The sequence below is a fragment of the Megalopta genalis genome, chromosome 6 (genome assembly GCF_051020955.1).
Source record: "Megalopta genalis isolate 19385.01 chromosome 6, iyMegGena1_principal, whole genome shotgun sequence".
Taxonomy (NCBI): Eukaryota; Metazoa; Arthropoda; class Insecta; order Hymenoptera; family Halictidae; genus Megalopta; species Megalopta genalis.
The window spans coordinates 21,350,292-21,374,726 of record NC_135018.1 but is presented as its reverse complement, the minus strand read 5'-3'; the positions used below and the strand labels follow the sequence as shown (position 1 = coordinate 21,374,726).

Below are 24,435 nucleotides of genomic sequence, written 5' to 3'. Positions count from 1 at the left end.
TGGCACATTCTTTAAATCATAAAAACTGATTCGTAACAGAGAATCAAACTTGTGTTTTACTAAACGTTTACACACAACATTTTATTGAATAGACAGGTAAAAATAATGTCAACATGTTGAGGAGAATTACAAAAATATTTTTCGAAAATTGCTTTCGACGTTAGCATTTCTTATTATTGGTACAAAATGTCTTTCGCTTTTGGAACGGAATGTGTTAAAAACATGATGTAGATGCAAATATAACGTGTCAATAAAATGTTTTTTAAATCGCTTTCTATTATACTGTCACTAGTGACACCACTGTTAATGCGATCTCTTAGAAATAAACTCAATAATAAACAAAACAAAAAATAAGAAAACAAATCAAATTCCAAACCGCGTCTATCCCCCCTTTTCCATTATTTTGATCCTATTCCAACACGAGTAGGAGGCGCGGCGCGGGAGCGTGAAGCGTGCTCTGACTCAGAAGCACGTGACAATGTTTTAGGGAGAGTTGGATGCAACGCGCAGGCGCGTCCGTGCAGCGCGTAAAGGTGAATACTCGCGGCTTTCGAGCGTCTCCTCTCAGGTGAGAGTTCCCCCTCGTTGAGGTACGGTGACGTTCGCGGCGTTCGGATCTTTATAAAAGCTTTTTTTCCAATTCTCCGAACAATTTTCCCGAAAACGGCGCCGGATCGCTTTTCCGAACTGTCGGAGACACGCTTGTTTCCACCGTACCATTATTTTCCTACCGTTTGTATTTACGGCGCGTTGACGCCATCGACACCTGCACGTGGTATTTACCTGGTTGAACCGGTGAGCAATTCAGTTTGGAAATCGGAAATCGTTCGCCGTGTTGATTAGTGCGTTCGGCCACATTCGTGAGTAAAGACGAACGAAAGAAGAGACACCGGAACGACCGGAAACGCCGCTGCAGACAGCGCACACGCCGCTGATTATTATGGCTTCAGGAGGTTTCGGTTCAACGTTCATTGTGACGTGACATCAAAATTCAGGTATTTGGAATGATATTATTTCTTTGCAGGTATCTTGACTGTAGAATCGAACTTAACATTTAACTTGCGGAGTTGTTTTTATTTTTTTTTTTTTAGTTAATATTTTACGTGGTTTCGTCGGTCAACGTTTAAAAAATATTGTCAAAGAAATTCAGTATGAACGTTTTTGGCAAGTTTCCCATTCATCAGAATCGAATCAATAAAAACGATCTGTTTTCTTTTTAATAATTAATTGTCCTCCCTCTGAATTTTCATAGATTAATATTTATGTATACTTTTTTCATTTCCCTGTGCGAAGAAACATTTTTATGGAATTTTTTTCTGCTTTAATGCATGGTACAGGTAGTGATATAATAGTGATCTTTTATTAACAGTAAAATAGCTATAAATGTCTTCTCGACGAAGAAGCATAACACTTAATAACTCATATCGCAATTTTTGTGTTTGACTAGACTAATTCTTCGAATAATTTTAATAACGTTTGTATTGCGTAATGGTAAAATAAATAAGGACACGAACCATTTATGGGAGTGTAAAGAAAGCATAGTAATAAAAGCAACTTTAAAAGTATTATTACTTAAATCTAGATTTACGAATTCGAAGAGGATCACAATTTTACCATTTTATTTGTCATATGATAAATTGAATTTTTATTTTGCAATTAATGAAAATCGATAATGGCAATATCTCGTGACGATACTGATTTTTTCGGCTAATCATTTTTATGTCTTTTCCTGTCACGTCCTTAAAAATACAGTAGTCAACTGCTTGAATAAGAATAACAAACGGCACGAGTGTACAGTTATTCTTAAAATACCGATGCATTCTGCGAATGCAGAAAGGAACGATAGAATTGTAATTAATTACCTCCGCGGTGGTAATGCTATGAAAACAATGCGGCGTTATCTCTCAATCAAATTGTAATTTATAGTGTAGCGCTTCTTCCTGCATACGATTTTATTCATAGCCTTTGCTATTTCTATGAATGTATCTCACTGATGAACGTGCATAACCATTTACCGCGTTAAACGCTGCGGTCTGAAAAAAAAGAAAAGGGAAACGTACAGTCAGTTTATCTTCCGCATAATACAATTTCAATCTATGTAAAAAACGAATTGTGGGCGTAACAAGATTAGTAAGACACAGCCGAGCAATTACGTTCACAATACTACGACTTTGTTACTCGTTGTGAAAAATTTTTTCAAAGTAGAGGAAAGGTGAAATACTATCAACCCTAATCCACAAATAAATATAGCAATTTATTTAATTAAATAGAAAAATGTCGCAATTGTTTGTAGAAATATCTGCAGATGCAATGAAGAATTAATGCTTATTTAACGTAAAAGTTCCTGGTGTAATCAGAAGAAAATTGTATTCGGTACAAAGGTGATGTTTAAGCGACATGTTCCTGTTTTTATTTATGAACAATATCGTTCGAGAATATTAGACAGTTGAGCAGAGACAGTCGGTGGACAAATTCACGAATGAGAACCGCCGAGATAATATTAGTTCTTTGATTCGTGCGTAATACGTATTGAAATTGCTTAGAGAAAGCATCACCCGCTTTTATGTAGGACTATAAGCCTTCTAATAAACTTTCGCACGCATTTGGGTGTAACGGGCGAGTAAAACGAATGACAAATCGGGCAATATTTTGCACCGTTAATCATTCATTCAAGATATTTTTCATCAGTTGTACCGACGAAGAAAATCATAACACTCGGCGAAGCTATCGGCATGCGCAGACTCTTAGAAGTATTAACCCTTAACGGTCCAGAGTTATTTCAAATTTACATGCCGCCAGAAGCAAGCTATCTTTCATGCGAAAAGAAATTATGAACTAAAGATTTTTATATAAAGTACAGATGAAAGATAAAATTGTTCGATAGATGAATGATAGGTATAATAAAATGATTTTTGCCGCAAAGTTAGGAAGAATTACACCGTTTTTATCATTAACTCGCAAGGCTACTTTCTGCTTATTGTTCAGCAAGAAAAATTGCAGCAAGATATCTGTAAAATGCTTCGAAAAAAAAACCATCGACGCATGAGGATGCCACGAGGTATGAGAAAACTGCAAAAAAAAAGTCAGAAATGAATTATACATTTCCGTCGCGTCGTTACACTCATGAAGAAAGTACGTACAGAAGAAAATAGACCTCGTTACACCGTTCAGTTCTTTTCTCTGGCACCGTTCCGTGACTGATGCAAGGAACTTATCGCTCGTCCTTATTATGTGTCTCGTTTCCGCGGGATCACTGGTTTTATCGTTTGTTGTTTACAAACACACGAACAACAAATCGTGAACGAATTTCTATGCGCGTAGTCATTTCGCTGCTCGTCGATTGAACTAATAACGGTTGGATATCGATTGCCATGAAAAAAAAAGTTTCGTTAGGCGTTTGAATTTGAACAATTATTCATGTTATATCATACTGTCGCTACATATTTGCCATATACTATTTAAATCCAATCCTCATTGCTGTGATTGGATTTTTAATAGTGTTCTTTCTTCATTTAGATTTAAAAAAGTAAGTATACATACTCGGCATCATAAATTACTTAGCACGTTATCTGCCACATCACTGTCCACAAAAGACACACACAATCAGAACAACTTTTTTAACATTAAACTTACCATGCCATTTTTAATTTATCGAGATCACGAAGTTGCTTTCAGTGCTGGGTAGGTTTAATGTTAATAATATAAGAGTCGAAAAGACAAAATTTATTATAGCAATTATTTGTCAACCCTCTTACGCCCCGTAGATCCCATCGATCTTCGGCTTAATGAATGGAAACTATAATAAAAATTAATTTTCAAGTTTGATCAAACAATTGTATCAAGCATATGTGACTGACGTAACACTCGAAGTACTGCCATCTGCAAAATGTAAGAAAGTGGGAAAAAAAGATTAAGCATATCATTGAAATATCCTTTTACAACAACAACAGAATTCAACGATGTAAATTGTCCAGACGCAAAACTACAAATGAAATGAATATGAGTATTAATAATGAGTTTAAGAAAAAGACACATTTTCGAGAAGAATTAAGTGCCACGAAAATTGTTTGAATTCGACACCGACGGGTATCAAATTCACCTCCATCACTTCCAGCGGAGATCGTCTCTGTAATAGGTTTCTGATGGCACTGTATTGAAACGTTGGGTCGCAATATCACGAGATCGTGAATTTCATTGATAGTGAGAGATAATCCGAAAGGCCGCGAACACGTGACCGCGTTACGATTAACCATTATTAGCCATTAATTATCCAACAGCGATAATTTAGTCTTTAGACAGACTGTGAGCCCTGCCGGTAAGGTTCATGAATGAGAAAAGTGATCGATCCGTTACCATTCGACGCTATAAAATAAACGTTGCTGTATTTAACGCTGTCGCATCTCGAAACTTGGTTCGTCCTTTAAAATTGTGTAAGAATTGCCTACGCATTCCAAGGAGACCTTCGAACTATTTATAAAATGTATTTTAGTGGTTGTACATGCTTGACAGATTCTTGTTCTGAAAAGGAGAAAAACAGAACTCCGGCCCAAAAATCTGTGAAAAAAGTAAACCGCAGAGACGTAACCGTGGTCTTGACTAGCCTAATTGCGCCGGTAAATTGGAAAAGCTCGACAGTGTTTCTGGTGAGAAAATTAGTTTGAATATTTTCGACTGTGTAGAAGAGAATGCAAATGAACGGAAACCATTCGGAGCCGCAGGTTCTACGAATGGTAATTTGAAATAATTGCGATTAAGTTCGTGGTGATCGGTTAGCGCATAATTTACGCTCCATAAAGTAGACTTTCTGGGAAGGAATAGTGAAAAAGTGTAATAAACCGATTGGGCATCCATAATGCGCGGTTTTCCTGTACTAGCACGATTATATTTATAACAATGAAAAATTGCATTTGATTTTAACAAAATAGGAATAATTACGTGCGAGATTAAAAGTAGACAAAACATTATGAAGACGATTCATATTTATAAGACATTCGCTTTTTCTGCACTAATTACTTTGCTGCAAAGGAAGCTACAGCGCCAGTATTTCATTTCATAGAAAATACAATTCGAAAAAAGTTAATACTACTGAAACGATTAACAAACAATTTTGTAAGATTGCAATTCATAATTTTGAAATTTCTTCTGAATAAGTACATGAGATATTTAGTACATGAAAGCTGTAATTCGTTGGCTGAAATACTATTATAAACGCCTCTCGTGTGATCTTTTATTAAATTATTAAATTTTCCAAAGAAATAATTATTCTGCTACAGTATTAGCAGCTATACTATTAGCATTGACTCACATCCAGAACTATAAAATACGAGTATACTTAATGACCAATGACAACATGCTCTAACCGCAACGACCATTTATTCATCCTATAAAATGCTAATACGAAGTCACGAGCAATTTCGTAACAATTTCGTAATTTTTCAATTATAGAAAGAAGTAAGATTTTATCCTCGAAATTTACGCCACGTGTAATAGTAAACGAGATTACTCAGCGAACACTGTTAGCTTATTATACTACATTAATCGCTAGTAGACTGGTTTCAAATCCTCCGGCTGTTTAGAAATTCAATTCGAACGTTGGCCAACATTAAGATGAATAATTTAACACATTCACGAAAATCATCGTCTTCGGGCCGACCCGACCCGACCCGATCCTTAGTTATGTATATGCAAAACGTGTACGACATCGATCTCTTCTCGTACCTTACAACAAGGTTTACGATGCAATTAAACCTAAAACACTTGAATATTAATGAATTTCCATGTAATTAACGAGTCACGTGCGCCTTGAGTTTAACAACACGATGAGGAATTTTAACGCGTTTAAGTAATTACGTGCACACAGAGTGCTCACCTATAAGTGGTTGTCCTTATAGAAAATAAATTCAAGAGCCGAAATGATTCCGAAAACCGAGAGCGATGAAATTGTGTACTTCAAGCTGAGATATTATTTATTTGAGATTCTAATTTAAATTATAAACGTTACACTACGTGTTGCGAGTTTTAATAAACGTAAAATTAATTTATGTAGAACGTGACATAGATGTATAATGCTTACAGAGAACGTATTGATAATTTAAATTCCACCAAAAACGGCGCGTGAATCGAGTCTCTGTTTCTTTTTCACACGGTACGTCATTTGTCCACGTTGGTACTGACCTGACCCACGCATATCATTGTTGCTCGATCGTCATAGTTCAGAGAGATTTTTAATCGCTAAATTGTCTGAAATCAAATCCTCTAACACTGCCTCGTCACCCTAGAATCTAAAGTCCCATTTTTCCTTAATCATTAGTCGCTAAAGGAACTTGAAAACTTAACACTAAAGCCTGATGCTATCAAAATCCCATTCGAGAGACAATCGATCCCCATTGCGAAGGATAATGAAAATCTATCGACAGCGTTTAAAAAATTCGTAGAGGGTCTTAATAGAAGGTCTCAAAAGATCATGTGCTAAATTTTTGGTTAAACGTTCGCTTAAACAACTATCGCGGAAAAGTATTATAAAAGTTTAGCATAGTAGTGGACATATTAATATCTATTGGGTCAGGGGCCCATTGATATCGTCTACGAAGAAACGAGAAGCGGATCAACCGGTCTGAGCTCTTGCTGCCTATAAAAAGGCCAAGACCTCCAAAATTTGGAGGAATCAAAACAAACCGAGACACACTCGTCGGCTGTATGAGACCGCAGAGATCTTTTCGCTCTGAATTTTTTTCTCGTTCATAATACTTTAAGGAGTCATACCTACTTAATAATCTGAAAAGGACGTAACTTAGGAATTTTTTCTGGAAAAATTAGGTCTCGCTAAACAGCGGGTAGTTCATTAAAAAAGTACAGGTGTTGCACAACGTTTAGTAATTTTTTTGTTTTTAAGCTTTAGCCACATAACTTTAATTCAAAGAATATGGGTAAAGATTAATTGAAAGTTGCCATGACGTTATTCAAAACAATTTCTACGTTACCAAAATATAGTGTCTAGTGAAATCAGTATTTACGTTAGCAGAGTTTGTATTTAATAAAATAAATGTTTACATTACCAAATTTGTCAGTATTTAATCAAATCAAATTTATACGTTATCAAATTTGTTTATAAATAATAAAATCATACCTATAAGTCTGAAGAAATGTTGCAATCTTGAAATTATATAAAAAAATATTTTATAAGTTCCAACTTAAAATCTTACAAAGAAATTTCCGAAGAATCAAAAATTGCAAAACTCCACGAACGAAAATCATTTCTTTTCATAAAAAGAAAGAAATTTCTCCTTTAAACATCATCGCTCATCCAACACATTCATACAAGCCAGAAGGAGGAAAAAGGAGGAAAATGAAATGTCGATGCTATTGTCATCAATATGAGCGACAACCTTCAGGAGGCAAACGGTTACCTCTAGCGGGATTTCCCTGCCGAAAATACGTCAGCCGCGAAGAATTTAACAGCGAAAGAAGTAGCCATGTAAGTGTGTCATTTGTAGAAAACAAACAAGATTAATGACTAACGGCAAGGAAGCACATTCCTCGGTTCATTTAAGCACGATTGTTCGTCGCAGGCTACAAAACGAAGTCGACCGATCGAACTTCTCGGAACCGAAAACTCGAACTTGATATTCTAATGGAGAAATTTCTTCCTCGATCCGGACGCGTGGGTCCCCTCGAGGTAATTTTGCTCGTTGTATGCGTGGACGCGTCCGATGAATAACGGCTTATTAATCGATCGACCGATTAGGTCTTCGCATATTATCCGACCGATGTGGAAACCGCGTCTACACCGCTGCCACGTGTTCATTATTCCCGTCCTGCGCACGCACGTAAGTGCGAAATATGAATCGTCAAACGATTTTATTTCATAAAATTGTTGTACGATTTTTAACCGATTGTTTGGCGATAAATAAACTATGTAAGTGCAAATATTGACTCACGAAAAACTAGATAGAGGATTAGTTACAATTAAATTACCTCATAAGCTAATTATTAGAAAATCAGCTGATTTGTTTAGAAAATCATCTTTTTGTAAAACAAATGGATCCTTTCACGAGGAAAAATTTAGTCAATTTTTAAATTTAATATTTTATGTAGTTTGTACAAAATACAATAAATTTCATTTCGCAATAAGTGAATTTTATTTGCAAGGAGGTAAATATGATTTACGAAAGAATTAATGATGTTAAGCGTTTAATGTTTGCGTTTAGTGTTAAATATATACGTATATTATACTTTAAGTATGAAGAATTTGAACCAATTATACAATTATTTTATTTACAATTAAAAGATTTCTTTCTTTTTGGACAATTGATTCAAAAGAACGCGATGCAATATTTATTGTTTTGTATCAAGAGGGTGTTGCATTGCATAGCTATATAATTTTTGTACAACAAACTGCTAAACGGGACGTCATTCATCTTTTTTTTTAGAGAAATCCATGCATTGAGAAGCGATTTCAAAAAGAATCAGTAAAGATTCTTCTGAGATTGAGAATTATAGTTCTTACACATGAAGAAGGAAATTCAATTGAATAAAGAATTTTTAATGATTTACAAATCAGCATAAGTGAATCTGAAAATATCGAAACTGAAAATACCGAATCAGAAGATAACAACAAATTTTTTTAAATTTATGAAATTGAATTGCTAATTTTATATTCCGCAAATATGTATCAACATTTTGACGTTTATGAGAGTACAGTAATTTCTTCAAATAATCGTATCTCCTCTTCCCAAATTGTCCATTTTTGTGCGCAATCTGAGTGCGAATTAAGGAGAAATTATTGTATCTATTTCGATTTTTGTCCAAAATCCTACAATTCACACACTGTCGGAGAAAATCTAAGAAAAATTTGGAGAAAATTTAAGACGCTCATTGTACCTAACGTAAAGAGCGATCCTATCAAAACATAATAGCTAAACCACGATCTCCGGAGCTTTTAATGATCGCCTTTTGTTATTGCGTCATCGATGTTTCGTTCACTGGACAAAAATTGAGAATTCAAAGCAGCGAACCGTAGTATGTAATATTGCCAGTAACTTTCACCGTGTATAACAATTAATGTTGTAATATTCGGCACCATACTCAGCGGCGGCCATCTTGTGACGTCATAAAATTATATTACACATTACTCCATACTAACGTACAAATTAGTATTTTGGGGACCGAAGAGTCGTATATTGGACTTTTAGGAAATACAATTGACCACTCCTGAACTGGTTATTGCGATATTCAGGGGTTAAAACGAAATATCCGAAAATATATTTGCAAGTTGCCTGAAACACGTATGCGTACATATTGTATGCCTTCTTACAATTAATCTATCTATTTTCATTTCGGATAAAGATACAAATCATTATATCAGCGATTAGTCCATTGCCACCTGATTATTTATTGTAAAAGTTATAAGGAGCGGAGCGTGTAAAAAATAAAGCTCCGGTATTGAAGTATAGCAAACAAAAAAATTTGGTTCCATTTTCTCGGACCCAAGCGTTCAATAAAAGGATCGAACATCAATTACTTGCTCCTACTACAGTTTTTATTCCGTCATTTGCAAATCCAACTGAATTGCATCATCTACTCGTTAATAAGTCAATTAGATGTTAACTTAATTGCGTATCCGAGTCATCGAGCCTTGCACACAAAGTTACAAGCAATACCGTTATTTTAAACCGGTAGAGAGACGAATCGAATCGTTTTTACGATGAAAATTAACGGGGTTAACGGAACTCATAGACTGCGGATTAATTCTAATTTTCCATTGTACTGTTTAATTCCCGTTCCATTCCCGTGTCGATTTGAAACATTTTTTATTTTGTCCCTGAAATAAGCAGTACATATATCCTTTCGTCAATTGTGAACTTTGTTATACTTGTCTCCTCGTACTTTAGTTTTTTAAAAGAATTACAAAATTCATTATTTATCTCTGCAGTGTATTAGATATTAATCGTATCAACTTGACACTAAAGGATAAATCAAGTTAGGAAAATGTAGAACGGATACAAGTTAAATAGCACAATTGATTGAGTGACGAAACAGTCAGTAGAGTTTGTAAACGTTGCACGTCGTACAACACTTATGAAACAATGTGTAACATAAGTAATAACATTGACTAACAGACTGTAACATTTTTCTTTCGTTTCGATAACCATAGATAATTATAAATATTTTAATGTATTTTTGAAATTGTTTTTCTTTTTTAGTTTCTGTAGCAATTCTTCCTTTTATAGCAACTTTTCACTTTCCATAAAATACATACAATTGAATTCAATGTAAAAAGCTTACAAGTCCACTACAGCTGCTGATTTTTTCAAAATAATTCAGAAATATATTCAATTTCTATTTACATCCATTGTACCATAGAGAAAGAAAATAGTAAAATTGCTTTCCTTATTTTTGTACACGTGTCGACTTAATTACGTTTCAGAACGACCAGGTGTTCCGGTGATTTATGAACGGGATTGTACGTGTCGGTAGAGGCAGGAACTATTGTATGTAGCCACAAGAAACGTAAACAGGAAGACACCATATACACGGAAAAAAAATGTAATAATTCATCGAGAATCGTGCATGTACAACTTTGCGAACGTAAAAGCAAAGCAGTATTATTTGTACGATAAACAGCATAAGTATTACCACGGAAGCAAGGCGCTTGTCGGTTTTTCGTGAAAGTTACGAAATGTTTACGAGTCAGCAAAATTTGATGCAATGCAATCTTTACGTTGCTACTTGGGAAACCGCAGCTTATCCGTGCACAAATCTCGAATAGTTGATCTATTAGTCATGTACTGGGTGTGTTTGATCCGGAAGCAATAGAACTGTAGATTTTATATGTATATATGTATATATACGAAAATAATTTTTTCTAGGTGAAATGAACATTTCACGATCAAAGTAATAAATACTTTATTATAAGTAAGTAAATACTTTATTATTTTCACAAAACTTTTCTTGTATTTTACAGTCCCACGCACTGAATATATATATATTGATCCTGAAATGTTCATTCCACCTAGAAAAAATTATTTTCGTGTTCCCAGTATTAAATAAGTTTTGTAAAAATATTTTATTATTTAAATAAATAAATAAATAAAGCTTCTGTTTTTTAAAACAATTTTAGGCTTAAAATTCAGTCATAATAATTTTTGTATTGCCAAGCGCTTAGAGAAAAAATTCGTGTAGGTAGTAATTTCACGAAAATATATCTTAAACAAACAGTACTTTCTTTTATAGAGAGGATGATGCATTCAATTTGACAGTTGCGAGTCACTTGTACACCATTTCTCGTACATTCGTTCATACAACACTCAGAAACATTGAAAATGAAAGTTGGACACGGTTTCGAAAGTACCACTTGCTATGCTAATTTCTGCGTTTCTGCAGTCTGAAGAAATTCTCGGAAATCGCATTTCTTTACGTATTAGCAAACGATTTATTTGAACATTCACTCTAAAATTATCTTACAAGAAGAAAATCGAAACACGTGCTGCTCTTATCAAATTTTTCTCAATAAACGTTCTAAACTAATCTATCGTCATAGAAGCCATATTGTACAAATTCTAATATACATATCTGTAACGTAAGAACATTCAAAAAGCTTCTAAACGTGATAATTTTTTTAATTGATCCGTCATGTTAATACGTATTCTACGATGTAAACAGAGGCTTAAGTGTTAACTTCAGCAGAACAAAAAATGAAGCAATTGGAGCAACAGTGAAGGCGAAGCAGCGGATAAATACAAAAATCCTTGAACGTGCTCTTGCGAAATTCTGCACCTGGTAAAAGGTTTAACGAATCGATGGGGAAAAAATCGGACGAGAATAATGTTCGAGAGCCAGGAGAAAAGACTACGTAACGGTGTAACGGACACGACGAGTACACTAATCCAGTTGTTTCTATTTTTCAGGGTCGAGACGCGTACGGATACCGGACAATGGAGTTTGTTTGACGAGCGACAGCAACACCTTGAAATCGAAGCTCACGATAAAACTAGATCCCGGCGTACACCAGTCCCTCCCTATCGGTTACTTTCTGCACGGTGTCCCCTCCGTGATCATGTCGAAATACAACATTCAAGAATTCGACCTCGAAACGGGGAAGCAGGTCCAACTGACCGGCTACAGCAACGCCGCTTTCGAAGATCCACTTCGGAGCGATAACAACAATCCTAATCAGACCAGCAACCTCGAGAACAAGCTCAACAGCATCCATGTCTCCAGTAAAAACGACAAAATCGTGAACAATGACGGTGAGCTCCTTCGTTTTAATAGGTCTACACCTGCGGCATTACAATAGCTTGTCATAATTTCTGAACACACAGACATTTCATTCTATGTATATTTGCAAAATGATATTTGGAAATTGGATACGCCTGGATTGAAGAATTGGATAATAGTCCTACTACTTCGCGACACTATCTTTAACACGTTCCGTGCCGAGCTTTTTTTACTCGAATCTTCACACTTTGATATTTTACTAAAACTTGATGTATTACGTGCAATTATTAATTCTCGTACACATAACAACATAACAAAAACTTATCAACGCCCATTCTTGCGGTGGAAATTGATTCTTCGGTTCTAAATTTCTTGTAAACAATTTGTTCAGTTCACTAAGTAAACATGCAAGCGTGTACCATCGATGGTACACGTGGCACGGAACGTGTTAAGTATAAGAATTATTATCTCAAAAAACGATTGTCATTAGACAGTGGATTTTACTGATTTACGACAGTAATGGACTGTATAGACAGAAGAATTTAAGAATATTGTTACATTAGTTTCAACTTAATAGAATTATTAAAAGAGGAAAAACACATTTAATTCATGTTCCTTACAATTAACTTTGACAATTTTTATTTTGCATAAAGATCTGCAATGATTTACGATCAGTCTTTATAGACCTAGAATCTAATAGTTTAAGAATTGCACTAACTTTACACTTGCTCTTACTCAACTTGTGGATTGTTATGAAAAATAAAAATTGTTTGTATTAATCACATGAAGGTTCGATTGAATAAAAATATATCCCTTCTAATAATATTAGTAAGATGAAAATAACATAACAATATTTGTTATTAATCTGTCAATTTTTTTTCAAAATTAATCTTGAAATTAATCTGCCAATTTTGTTATTAATCTGAGCATTGTTTTCAGTGGTATCATCCTAGTTATCAATCAATTGTTCGATTCCATTTTCAAAATGTTTCTCGAAGTTTGAATTTTGTCTATGTTGTTAGTATATTTAGTATTTTTCTTTATTTTAAAAAATACACTATTTGAGAATTTAGAAAATTGCCATCGATTTCGTATCTACCAATATACATATAGTTGTGTGCTCAGTAATCCCAAGCGTAGAAAAATATGGCTTATCTGGACCACTACATTTTTGGAGCACATACTCCGTGAAAGCATTCATCCATTTTCATTACCGGTGTTCTCAGAACCAGCACTCTCAGTCTACAGAAGTTCCAAAAAACTTCAGTGTTGACATTTTGAATAAACGATAAAAGAGATCATAATACATCTCGTGAAATTGAAAAGACATCGGCTCGCAAGATATCTAGTTGAAAAATGTGCATTATTGTTTCATACTCTCGGAATCCAGATTGACGACGACTTCTCGATCACTATTCTAAAGAATGCTTTAACAATGCGTCGATCATTATCATACGATTATCATAGATTTGTAATCTCGTTTAATTAAGCCTGGATGCATACTGGAAATTCTTTTCTATGATGTAACAACCACGGACACAATAACGTTTAATCTCGATCAATAACGAATTAATAAATGCGGATATAATTTAAAAATTCTGATGAAAAATAATCATTTAGTTCAATATTCAAATTAAGCAGAAAACAACGAGAAATTCTACAAGATTTAGATTTCTGATTAAAAGTAACAATGTTCTATCAAAACTACTACTTCGAATATTTCTGAAGAAGTGTGGCACAGATAAAGAAATCAGAGATAATTCTAATGTTTACGAGCAATTCATTATGAACAGTATAAAAATAATTGATTAAAATTTCCCATTTATGAAGTACTTTTTATTTACGGAAGAAAGTAGAACTCGGTGCATTTTTTCTGAGCAAACATATGGTCCATCATCGATTTCATTATGTTCAAGGGCACTTTTCTACCCCTTCATCTAGCTACACTGTTTGCCAATCGAACGTGTCCGTGCACGTCATGGGCACTAACGTCAAAGATCGCTTTTTCCGCATTAGCATCACGTGCCTACGTTTCAAACCAGTCAAACCTGTATCGCTTTGCTTTTGGACGGAACTGCCACCGGTTATACGTCTAACGATGCATGTATACTTTGAAAGTCATTACGGTGACCATAAATTCTAATACCTCGTGATCGCGATTTTTTCGTGCTTCTTTCCTTTTTCATAGTTTCGAAAGTTGGCTACTGATCGGATAACACATAACGTATATAAACCAATTGCGGAGGTGTTAACCCACGGAGTGTGGAATTTGGGTCCATTCTGGTTCAAGATTACAAACGCTCAACAGACATTCTAATTTTCTGACATATTAAACTATTAACCATTCGCATTAGATACAATAAGAAAAACGACCTTGATTTTAAAGATACAGCTCCAAGAATACCTATATTAAGTTGTCCCAAAAGATATTTTCGCAATCTGACTTTTTGTTAATCTTTCATTATTTTCTAAGATTTTCTTAATCGTATTACTTCATAAATTTTACTACAGATGATTAGTATGTAAGAATTTGAATAGATCTAGACATAGCTAACACGATGTCTTAAAAAATGCGAGTAGAATAAGTAAAAGAAATCCGCACGGATAAAATTAAAAATGGTTATAAGATCTCACCGAAACGCAGTCCTCGGATATACTGTTCTCAAAACAGATTTTCACTTACAGACAATCGTTCGTTTTAGTTTCAGGGAATCCTGAAAAGAACCTACTGTGCACACTGGGGAGGCGGTGGGCGTATCAGCGGATCAAACGGTCGTGCAAAAAGAAGTTAATCTACAAAAGGTTACCCATTGTAACGTGGTTACAAATGTATCAAAAGGACTATATAGTGAGCGATCTGGTAGCTGGTATTACCGTAGGCCTTACCGTTATACCGCAAGCGATAGCTTACGCGAACGTTGCAGGACTACCTCTACAGGTGAGAACAGTGACACTCCTTCATCCTTCAACTTCACCTTTCCGATTCTGCGACCCTGCATCGCAGATTCTCGCAAAGCGTTAAAATTGAAGTTCTTTCTAAATTGAATATAATATTCCCGAATTATTCTGATCCATTAATATTGGTGTGCAAGTCCTGTCACCAAATGCACTTTGAATTTCTTGATTAGGTTAATCCTCGCAGTACCGACGGTTGGGAATTTACGGCAGCCCCACGTTCGGGTCCAGACGGACCCGCGATCTTATGCAAACATTTTGAATTAAAATTTTGTTATTACTACTATTATTACTATTATGTTACCGTACTTTTTTACGTACTAATTACACTTGCTACATTTGTTTCTGTATTTGTTGTCGTTGCTCTAACATAAACAAACGGCGGACGGCATCGAATATAAAACGGTTACGTCAGGTCTCGAGCTCTGGATTCAAAAAAACCCGGACGTGGTTCAGCGAGGGTTAAATTCTGTCTTTTTTGTAAGTCGAAAACTGAATCGATCGAACTTAACCCACTGCCGCTCCCATTTATTTACATTCGTTTGAGGTTTATGAATGTGCAGAAAAGTTCGACTAAGCTATTGCATGTGATATAGAACCGTGTTCATTTGGTACAGTGATAGAGCTTGTAAAGCTGATTTTAATGATACCCGTTTTTAGGGGCAGACGGCTCATGGTTTTTGAGATAAGTAATGTTAAGTTGCTAATTAAGGTCAGAAAGACGCGCTGGATTACGGTGCGAGACACCGCGCGGTAGGAAGTGGGGGGTGCCGCGATCAGGTAGCCCTCCTGATCGCAACGTGCGAAGCACCCCCTGCACCGTAATACCTCGCGCCGTAATCCAGCGCATCTTTCTGGCCTTTAATTAGCAACTTCAACATTACTTATCTCAAAAACCATGAACCGTCTGCCCCTAAAAACGGGTATCATTGAATTCAGCTTTGCAAGCTCTTTCACTGTACCAAATCTTATAAAAAAGTGAGCGTCAATCCTGAGAACCTCTCCTTGTCAGTGTTTCAACCACAGGACGCGATACTAATTCAAAGACATCAATTCGAATAAAGTAAGAGCATTTTGGAGCTTTCAGACCTGGAGATACTCAAATCCCGAGCGCCTTGGAGCATTAGGTACACGGCTATGGGTTAAACGAAAACATATAGGGAATGTTTGTCATTACATAGTAGCGATGCTAATAATAGTATCTTGTTTAAAAATTGGCTATTACTTATTTCTACGCACAATTAAACTGGAATCAGACAAAAATCGACTACTGAAAATTGCACTAGTCGAAGAAAATTGTTCGTAGAATGTTTGGGATCGAAACGAGACGAGCAAACGAAGCTATGTTTTACTTTGCAGTACGGTTTATATTCTTCTTTCATGGCATGCTTCGTGTACACCATCCTAGGATCCTGTAAAGATGTGCCAGTCGGACCAACAGCAATTATCGCGATCTTGACTAGGGAAACGTTGCAGAAAAGTCACTTGGGACCTGACTTCGCGGTTTTATTAACCTTCGTGTCTGGTTGTACTTGTTTGCTGATGGGGATTTTGCAGTTAGGTATGAAACAGATTGAAAATCGTTCAGCTTCGCAACAAACATTCAAGCGGAATGAATCAATCGACAAACAATTTAGTTACAGTACTCGTGTGCTTTTTGAATATTAATTTTCTGAAACGTTAGGCATGTGGAACTATGAAAATGCGCCTACTAAATTTAATGAACACTTACTTAATATTATATTTCCTCGTGTCTTCGGCCAGGTTTCCTGTTGGACTTCATCTCGGGACCAGTCTCGGTCGGTTTCACGTCAGCAGCGGCGATCATAATCGCAACCAGTCAAGTTAAGGACATCCTAGGTATTCGCATCAACGGCAGTAAATTCGTCGACGTATGGCAGAAGGTTTTCGAACAAATCGGCGAAACAAAGCTGTGGGACACCGCGTTGGGCATCACGTGCATAATCGTTCTTCTTATCCTTCGAGTCAGTATCCCCACTTTATTTCATTTAATCATGCTCTTTTTCCATCGTTACGGAACGTAGTTTACATCAGCGCTTATTTTAAAATGCTACTTAAAACTGTTTCTTTTATCTTTTCTGCTGGGATGCTTATTTAGTTAAAAATCAGAAGACTTTTCTTCTTAATCGATGCATACTCTTGCAGTTTAAAGTGAAAGTTCTTTCTCGACATTGTTAAACTTTCTGTGTTCTTTGCAGAAAATCAAAGACATATCGATGGCACAGAAGGGTGCGAAAACATCGTCGAGGATGCGAACGATCATGGAGAAATCATTGTGGTTGATCTCCACGGCTCGCAATATCCTTGTAGTACTTGTGTGTGCAGTGATTTGCTGGTTTCTGGAAAACCATTTGGGTTCCTCGCCGGTGCGACTGACTGGCCATGTGAAACAGGGACTTCCGGAGTTTCAGTTGCCACCATTCCAAACGGTCCACAAGAATGAGACGTATAATTTCGTCGACATGGTTTCCGCCCTTGGTTCCGGGTGTCTGGTCGTCCCTCTGTTGAGTCTTCTGGAGTCCAGCTCCATCGCGAAAGTGTTCAGTAAGTGTATTCATTCGTACGTCATTCATAATATAGACTTTCATTACTTTATTAATAGCAAATTCAATGGTATAGTAAGTAAACCACAAAACACTAAATGTATCAAAGAAATTTCGAAGTACCATCGTATTATTAGCTTATTAAAATTATTAAAAGGAGAAATAACTCTAATCAAATCCTAGATCTAGAAAATTGATGCATAAATCCTTTTGCATAAAGATTCACAGTCTAGTTGTCATATAAAATTGTAGTGGCGCCAATATTTTATAATATGTGTCATTACTTCTGCAAAGTCGTAAGTCAAAGTATAAACTTTGACTTACGTGAATATGTATAAACATAATCATAAATATGATTCCCCTTACTATCTCCTTTCTTTCAAACGGTACTTAACCCTTTGCACTACGATCTCTTTTATATGTAGTTACGTTGATTCGCATTTCTTCGTCCTTAATATAATTATTTCTCTAATAGAACGAGACGATTTTTGTTTCTTAGATGTCTTCATTTACTTTAATTCCTAGATTTTGATAACAGAAGAATCAAATTTTGTTTCAATTTAGAAGAAATTAATAATATTTATGTTTAGTAGATTATGTATGAGATTTTTGTCACAAATCTGACTTGTTGTCGCAGTGCAAGGGGTTAATGTTGCTAAGAAAAAAAGATCTAAAACTCTGCTGTAGATAAAAAACGCTTGGTAGTGCACTTTGCGAGGAAATTTATGTTAATTCGATGCCAAGGCTCTGCTGAAAGGAGACTTTGCTCGGATTTGGCACCAGACGCGTGGAGTTGCCAAATCAATGGCAAATCTTTGCGGAATCTTGTAGCAAAACATTTCATTTGAAGAGGGCAGATGTGTAGTGCCATAAGGTTTGGCCTGTATTTGGCCCGTATTTGGCATGGACAAGGTGTTGGTGCCAAATCCGATATGAAATGCGGAAACGGATGGCTCGCTATTTGACGTAACAGCTTACGGTTAGATTCATGTCAAATTCAGAACCAATTGCTTGCTGAATGCATACTAGGAAAATCGCTCTTATTGAGCAATTGAATATGTAGTATTGGAGACAATGATACTTATTAAAACCGATTGTTACAGATGAAGGAAAACCAATTGACGCGACACAAGAGATGCTGGCGTTAGGGGTGTGCAACGTCGCGTCGGCATTTGTTTCTTCGATGCCTGTTAGCGGTGGTCTAAGCCGGGGAGCTGTAAATCACTCGTCCGGCGTGAAAACCACAATCGGCGGCATATACACCGGTATTCTGGTACTCTTGTCGCTTCAGTTCCTCACCCCGTACCTCTACTTCATTCCCAACGCTGCACTCGCAGCTATCATCATCGCCGCAGTCATCTTCATGGTGGAGCTGCACGTAATCAAGCCTATCTGGCGAACAAAGAGTATGTTGTTGTCTCGTTCGCTTTTAATTTTCGCATGTTCTTCAATTTCACTTTCCAAATTATTTGTATCGTTTTTTTATATAATTAACCGAGATGAATATGAAGATTGTCTACGTATGCACGACTTTAACTGTTAACTATGTTAGGACTGTATCAGACTAGCTTCATTTTTATTATATTTGTAAAGGTCAGTTTCGTTTGAGATTACTACAGAATAAATGTGGGTGTATTACATTTTTTTGTCGTTTCAAACATATGTTTATATGTAGTATACGATTTTGGCTGTGAATCTATCTCAAAAAAGATAGAACTATTATCCTAAGGTCTTTTGCGCAACTACTTTTGAGGAACATGTGAGCGTTGTAAGTATTTACTCTGATATTTTTTTCAGAAATTGATCTCATACCAGCCATAGCCACGTTTCTATGCTGTCTTTTCATAAGGCTCGAAATAGGTATAGTGATTGGTATCGGTATAAACGTTCTGTTCCTACTTTACGCTTCAGCAAGGCCGTCATTACGAGTTCATAAAAATACGGTAAGATTTATATTCCTTATATTGTACACAGTGAGTGAAACGATGTCTAATTTATTATGGAAATTAATTTTTATCACAGAGCATGAACGGCTGCGAGTATCTTGTCATAACACCTGATAGAAGCCTCGTATTTCCGAGTGTCGAATATGTGAGATCTGTAATCAGTAAACAAGGTACCAAGCAAGGAACTGCGGTCCCTGTGGTGATTGATTCGACGCACATTCAAGCAGCAGATTTTACAGCCGCGAAGGTACTTGTAATATTCTGTTTTCCGAAAAAAAAGATCCGAGATGCAATAATAATGATGATAGCTCTACACTTTGCTCTAATTACCTAGTAAGCAATTTGTCTTGAATTTGACATGAATCTGACCGTACACTGTTATATCAAATACCGAATCATCCGTTTCCGCATTTCACACCGGATTTGGCACCAATGCCTTGTCCATGCTAAATACGAGCCAAATCCAGGCCAAGCCTTATGGCACTACGCATCTGTCACATGAGTGCTACCAACCTGCCCTTTTCAAATGAAATGTTTTGCTACAAGATTGCGCCAAGTTTGCCATTGATGTGGCAACGCAAAGCGTCTATGTACTCCCCAATACCGAGCCATCTATTTCCGTATTATGCCAGGAATTTGGCCTTAGTGAAATACATATCAAATGCGAACCAAAAATAGTGTTTTTGCACCAAATTGACATAAATTTTCTCGAAAAGTACACTACCAAGCGTTTTATATATATATATATATATTTGGTCGAAACAAACTTGGTTGACTAGGTATGCTAGTCCAAAATTGCCCCCAAGAACGACGCACCCGGAGCAAATAACGTTGAAGGAAGGAGACATTTTGTTTTTTCTCTCATAAATTGACAGTTCTAATGTAAAATACTCTAAGTTACCCATAGGGCAATTTCATTCCACCTCTGCTTTAAATACATGAGACATGAATTGGAGCAGTGTGTTGAATAGATAGTGCGATTATTAACATATCTTGGATCCTGTCTTTCGAAACTACAGCTATGTAGCAACCTATTATTGTATGTACATTTGTTGTTTTGCAGGGCGTTAAAAATTTAACAGAAGACTTCTCGAAACGCGGCCAGCCTTTAATTTTCTACAACTTGAAACCGAGCGTTATTGAAATTTTTAAAGGCGTAAAACCGTCCGGTTTAAGATGTAGTTCTAACGAGCTGGAGCTTAATGACAGCCTTAAAGGTAATTGATATATGTATTATTGACATGACTGAACTGCGAAACTTTTTTTTTATTTCTTATGTCGTGCTAATGTTAGTAAGTTTATTATGCATAGACTATAAAAATCTTATTTATTTGCAGAACTTTCGAACATTTCGGTAGCTACTACGAATAGGTACTAACAATAGTCAGATGTTGGTGAGAAATACGTCCTGCAACCACTATTCTTTTATATTCTAATCATCAGTATTATATTAACACGAAGACCGACAACTACATGGATTGTATTTTTTTAAGGAAAATAATGTTTATATTAGTCGTTTTTATTATTGTTATGCTATGTTCTTTTACCATATTGTTTGTAAAACAGAGAAAGTCTGAACGCACAGTGTGCACAAAGTGAACAAAGACACGTTTCTCACGATTCCTTATCAATAGCCTTAAGCCACTGTTTGATCTTAATTTAACAGCAAAATGTACATAATGTACAAAATGTAAGCGAAAATGGATATGCCTGAACATATCTGTATACACGTGCATGTATATGACGATAGATTTACATTTTTTATACGTAGAGGGTATTCAGCAACAAATGGGACATATTTTTGAAAATAAATTTTTTTTTTAAATTTATCCCATCAATTATTGAACATTCTATATACACTATTATACGTCTCTACTTATTGTTAATAAAATCTTACTGTCTTTAATAGATATTTCTAAATGTATATTATATGAGAAAAATGATATCAAACATTGACAAACATAATTGAAGTTTAAATTATACATATTGGTAAATTAAACATCTGTTTTATAAGAAGAATGTTTCTATATTTTACAAAATACTTCCTTAACATTGGAATGGAAAAATCTGGAATGTTTTTATCAGCTGGCCTGACCTTATGTATACACTTATTATTTTTGAGATTAAGTCATTTTTCATTTTCTTTTTTTCAATAAATGTATCAATTAATTTACAGTCAGGACTCTTGCACCCATAGCAGGTTGTGCAATGTAAAATGTTGCATTACCGGGATACCTATGCAAAAGCAGCATTTGTAAAATTATTGTTAAGTAGTAAAGCTAACAATGTTAAAAAAGAAAGTGAAATCTTACTTGGCCTTAACGTGATCAATGACTTCATTGACCACATCTTTTTGTAGTAAAGATACTGTACATCCTCCGAAACCAGCGCCAGTCAAACGACTTCCTAAAACACCTTCTATTTCTCTTGCTGCTGATACTAATGTATCGAGTTCAATCGAAGAAACTTCATAATCATTTTTTAATGAATCATGGCTTTCATTCATTAATTGTCCAAACTTATTAAAATTTCCATTCTCAAGTGCGATTACTGCATCAATTGTTCTTTGAATTTCTGTAACTACATGACGAGTTCTTTTTATCATAACTTCTGGTACATTTTGTGATTGTAGTCCTGAGTAAAAGAATGTATTATAGAAACAAAAGTAGTAAATCAAACTTTAATAAAATAATTTCTATTCAACTTACGTTTAATATCACTCATAGTTACCTCACGTAAACTTTTTTTATTCAATTTCTTTGCAGCTTCGTAACAACTATCTCTACGGTCACAGTATTCACTAGAACTTAACTTGTGTGGAGAATTAGAATTAATAATAAGAAAAACATAATCTTTTATTTGGGACATAGGTATTTGCTTGGTGTTAAGGTCTCTGCAATCGAGAAGGAGAACATATCCTTCTTTTCCCATAACAGAAATAAATTGATCCATTATGCCACATGGCACATTTGCAAAATTATGTTCGGCGCGTTGACATGCCAAAACCTATAAAACATTGTATATCTAATTTTACATTTTGTTATCTTTTAAAATAAAAGTGGATAGTAAAACTGATACAAGTAAAAATTATTTTAAGTTAATTTTACAGGTTTACCTTATCTTCAGGCTTCGTTGACTTCTTTCCAATTAATGTTTCTAAAAATGTGTATGTGGCAACTTCTAAGGCAGCTGAACTGCTAAGACCAGCTCCAACTGGTACAGATGATACAATTACAGCATTAAAACCAGGTACATCACCTAAAAATTAATATGTAATTTTTCTAACAATTCAATTTGACGCTATTGTAAATGAATAAGATATCACTCACAAAAAAAATAAGCTAAACATCCTTTTACATAGTTAGCCCATTTTGGTTCTCCCGGCTTTATACTGTTTCGAGTGCTTACTTCAAATTCAACCCAATTTTCAGAACCAAGTGCCTCATTGAGTGAAATAATTTTGCATTTACTTGTATTATTTCGTTTACCCGCTATTACTGTGACCATAGGTAGTGCCTGAAAATATAAACACTGATTACTATACTATTTTCGTTTATTGCTATCAGTTATATACATATTTTAAAATAACGAAATTTATTTTGCATATCAATAAATCGGTGTAATACTAGCATTACTATACTTGTAAACTGTCTTATTATGCAAGCAAGTATGTGCGATAACGATTATCGCGATAAATTAGATTACATATCTTTTATAAATCGTCATCAAAGTATTAAAAAATAGATTTTATACGAGTGAAAAAAATATTATGTACAGAAAATAGATGAACATCGATTTTATTTCATTATCAATAACTTAAATCGAAACATTTAATAAATAGTAATATTATCATCGAAATAGCAACTATAGCGAATTGATGTAACTGTTACATAATAATTTTTGTTGAAATAAAAAACAGAGGAAATGAAAATTATTAGAAAAACCTAAAAAAATTATTTCAATGACGATATAATACAATATAAATATTATACTTGCTTTAAAATTCAAAATTTTACCATTGGCAAAACGAAACCTTCATTATAGTCTGTGTGTTCTCCAATCAAATTTACGCGGCCTGGAGCGCAGACACAAATGTTAGCATTCTCAGAGAATTCTTTCGTGAAAGCTTCAAAAGCCTTCACTTTGATGTTATCTACGTTAGGTACTATAGTTGCCATTTGTACCGGTTTTAAATTCTGTTTATATCTAAAACCACTAAATTCTTATGTATTTAACAAAATTACACAATTCTTGACAATTTAACAAGTTTATCTAATTCCTATAATAATTGAACGAAATTACTCCAAGGTCAAAAAAGAGAACAACTCAATAATGAAACTTGCAAAGGTGAATGAACAAATAAAAGTAGAACTTTATACAGTTCAACACACAGTTCTACCAGTTTTACACTGGTAAAATATGTAGACATGTCGATTGTCTTACTGCCTCCTATCATTTTACCGCGCATCCAGGTCCGCGCAGTCGCTTTAGAAAGAGAACAGAGATAATCGAGAGAAACAGAATGAAACTAGCGGGTTGTAGTGTGAGTGTCTCGCTTTACCGTGTTTGCGGTCTTATTCTTTCGCGCATCCATACGGTGCTCCATCTGAAACACGTGACATGATGTTCGACTTGCACTTTTCGCCTTATATGATTCTCGACCACACAGTTCAGCGTATTTGCGAACGTCTTGAAACGACAATCATTTCTACAATTATTAGAATTTTTGAAAACCCATAAACTACATTTTAGCT

At 35.2% G+C, this 24,435-nt stretch overlaps 2 protein-coding genes across 3 annotated transcripts; one reads left to right on the top strand and one right to left on the bottom strand.

The window, feature by feature from the left end:
- Nucleotides 1–549: 549 nt before the first annotated feature.
- On the top strand, nt 550–21,510 carry LOC143259732 (sodium-independent sulfate anion transporter). The gene is made up of 11 exons (XM_076523136.1): nt 550–995; nt 11,907–12,248; nt 14,919–15,154; nt 16,531–16,732; nt 16,936–17,156; nt 17,391–17,736; nt 18,839–19,141; nt 19,533–19,678; nt 19,758–19,928; nt 20,745–20,898; nt 21,019–21,510. The coding sequence occupies exons 2-11, from the start codon at nt 12,056–12,058 to the stop codon at nt 21,057–21,059; spliced, it is 2,013 nt and encodes a 670-aa protein (XP_076379251.1). The 5' UTR covers nt 550–995; nt 11,907–12,055; the 3' UTR covers nt 21,060–21,510.
- A 176-nt stretch (nt 21,511–21,686) lies between these two features.
- LOC143259740 (galactokinase) lies at nt 21,687–24,425 on the bottom strand. 2 transcript variants are annotated; one of them, XM_076523150.1, is made up of 6 exons: nt 24,243–24,425; nt 23,011–23,197; nt 22,797–22,939; nt 22,390–22,687; nt 21,994–22,315; nt 21,687–21,916 (listed from the first exon to the last, which is right to left on the bottom strand). In XM_076523150.1, exons 1-6 carry the CDS (start codon nt 24,285–24,287, stop codon nt 21,847–21,849), a joined length of 1,065 nt encoding a protein of 354 aa, XP_076379265.1. In that variant the 5' UTR covers nt 24,288–24,425; the 3' UTR covers nt 21,687–21,846. The 2 variants fall into 2 exon arrangements, with proteins under 2 accessions (XP_076379265.1, XP_076379264.1); XM_076523149.1 differs by lacking the exon at nt 24,243–24,425 and adding an exon at nt 23,698–24,138.
- Between the last annotated feature and the right edge of the window lie 10 nt (nt 24,426–24,435).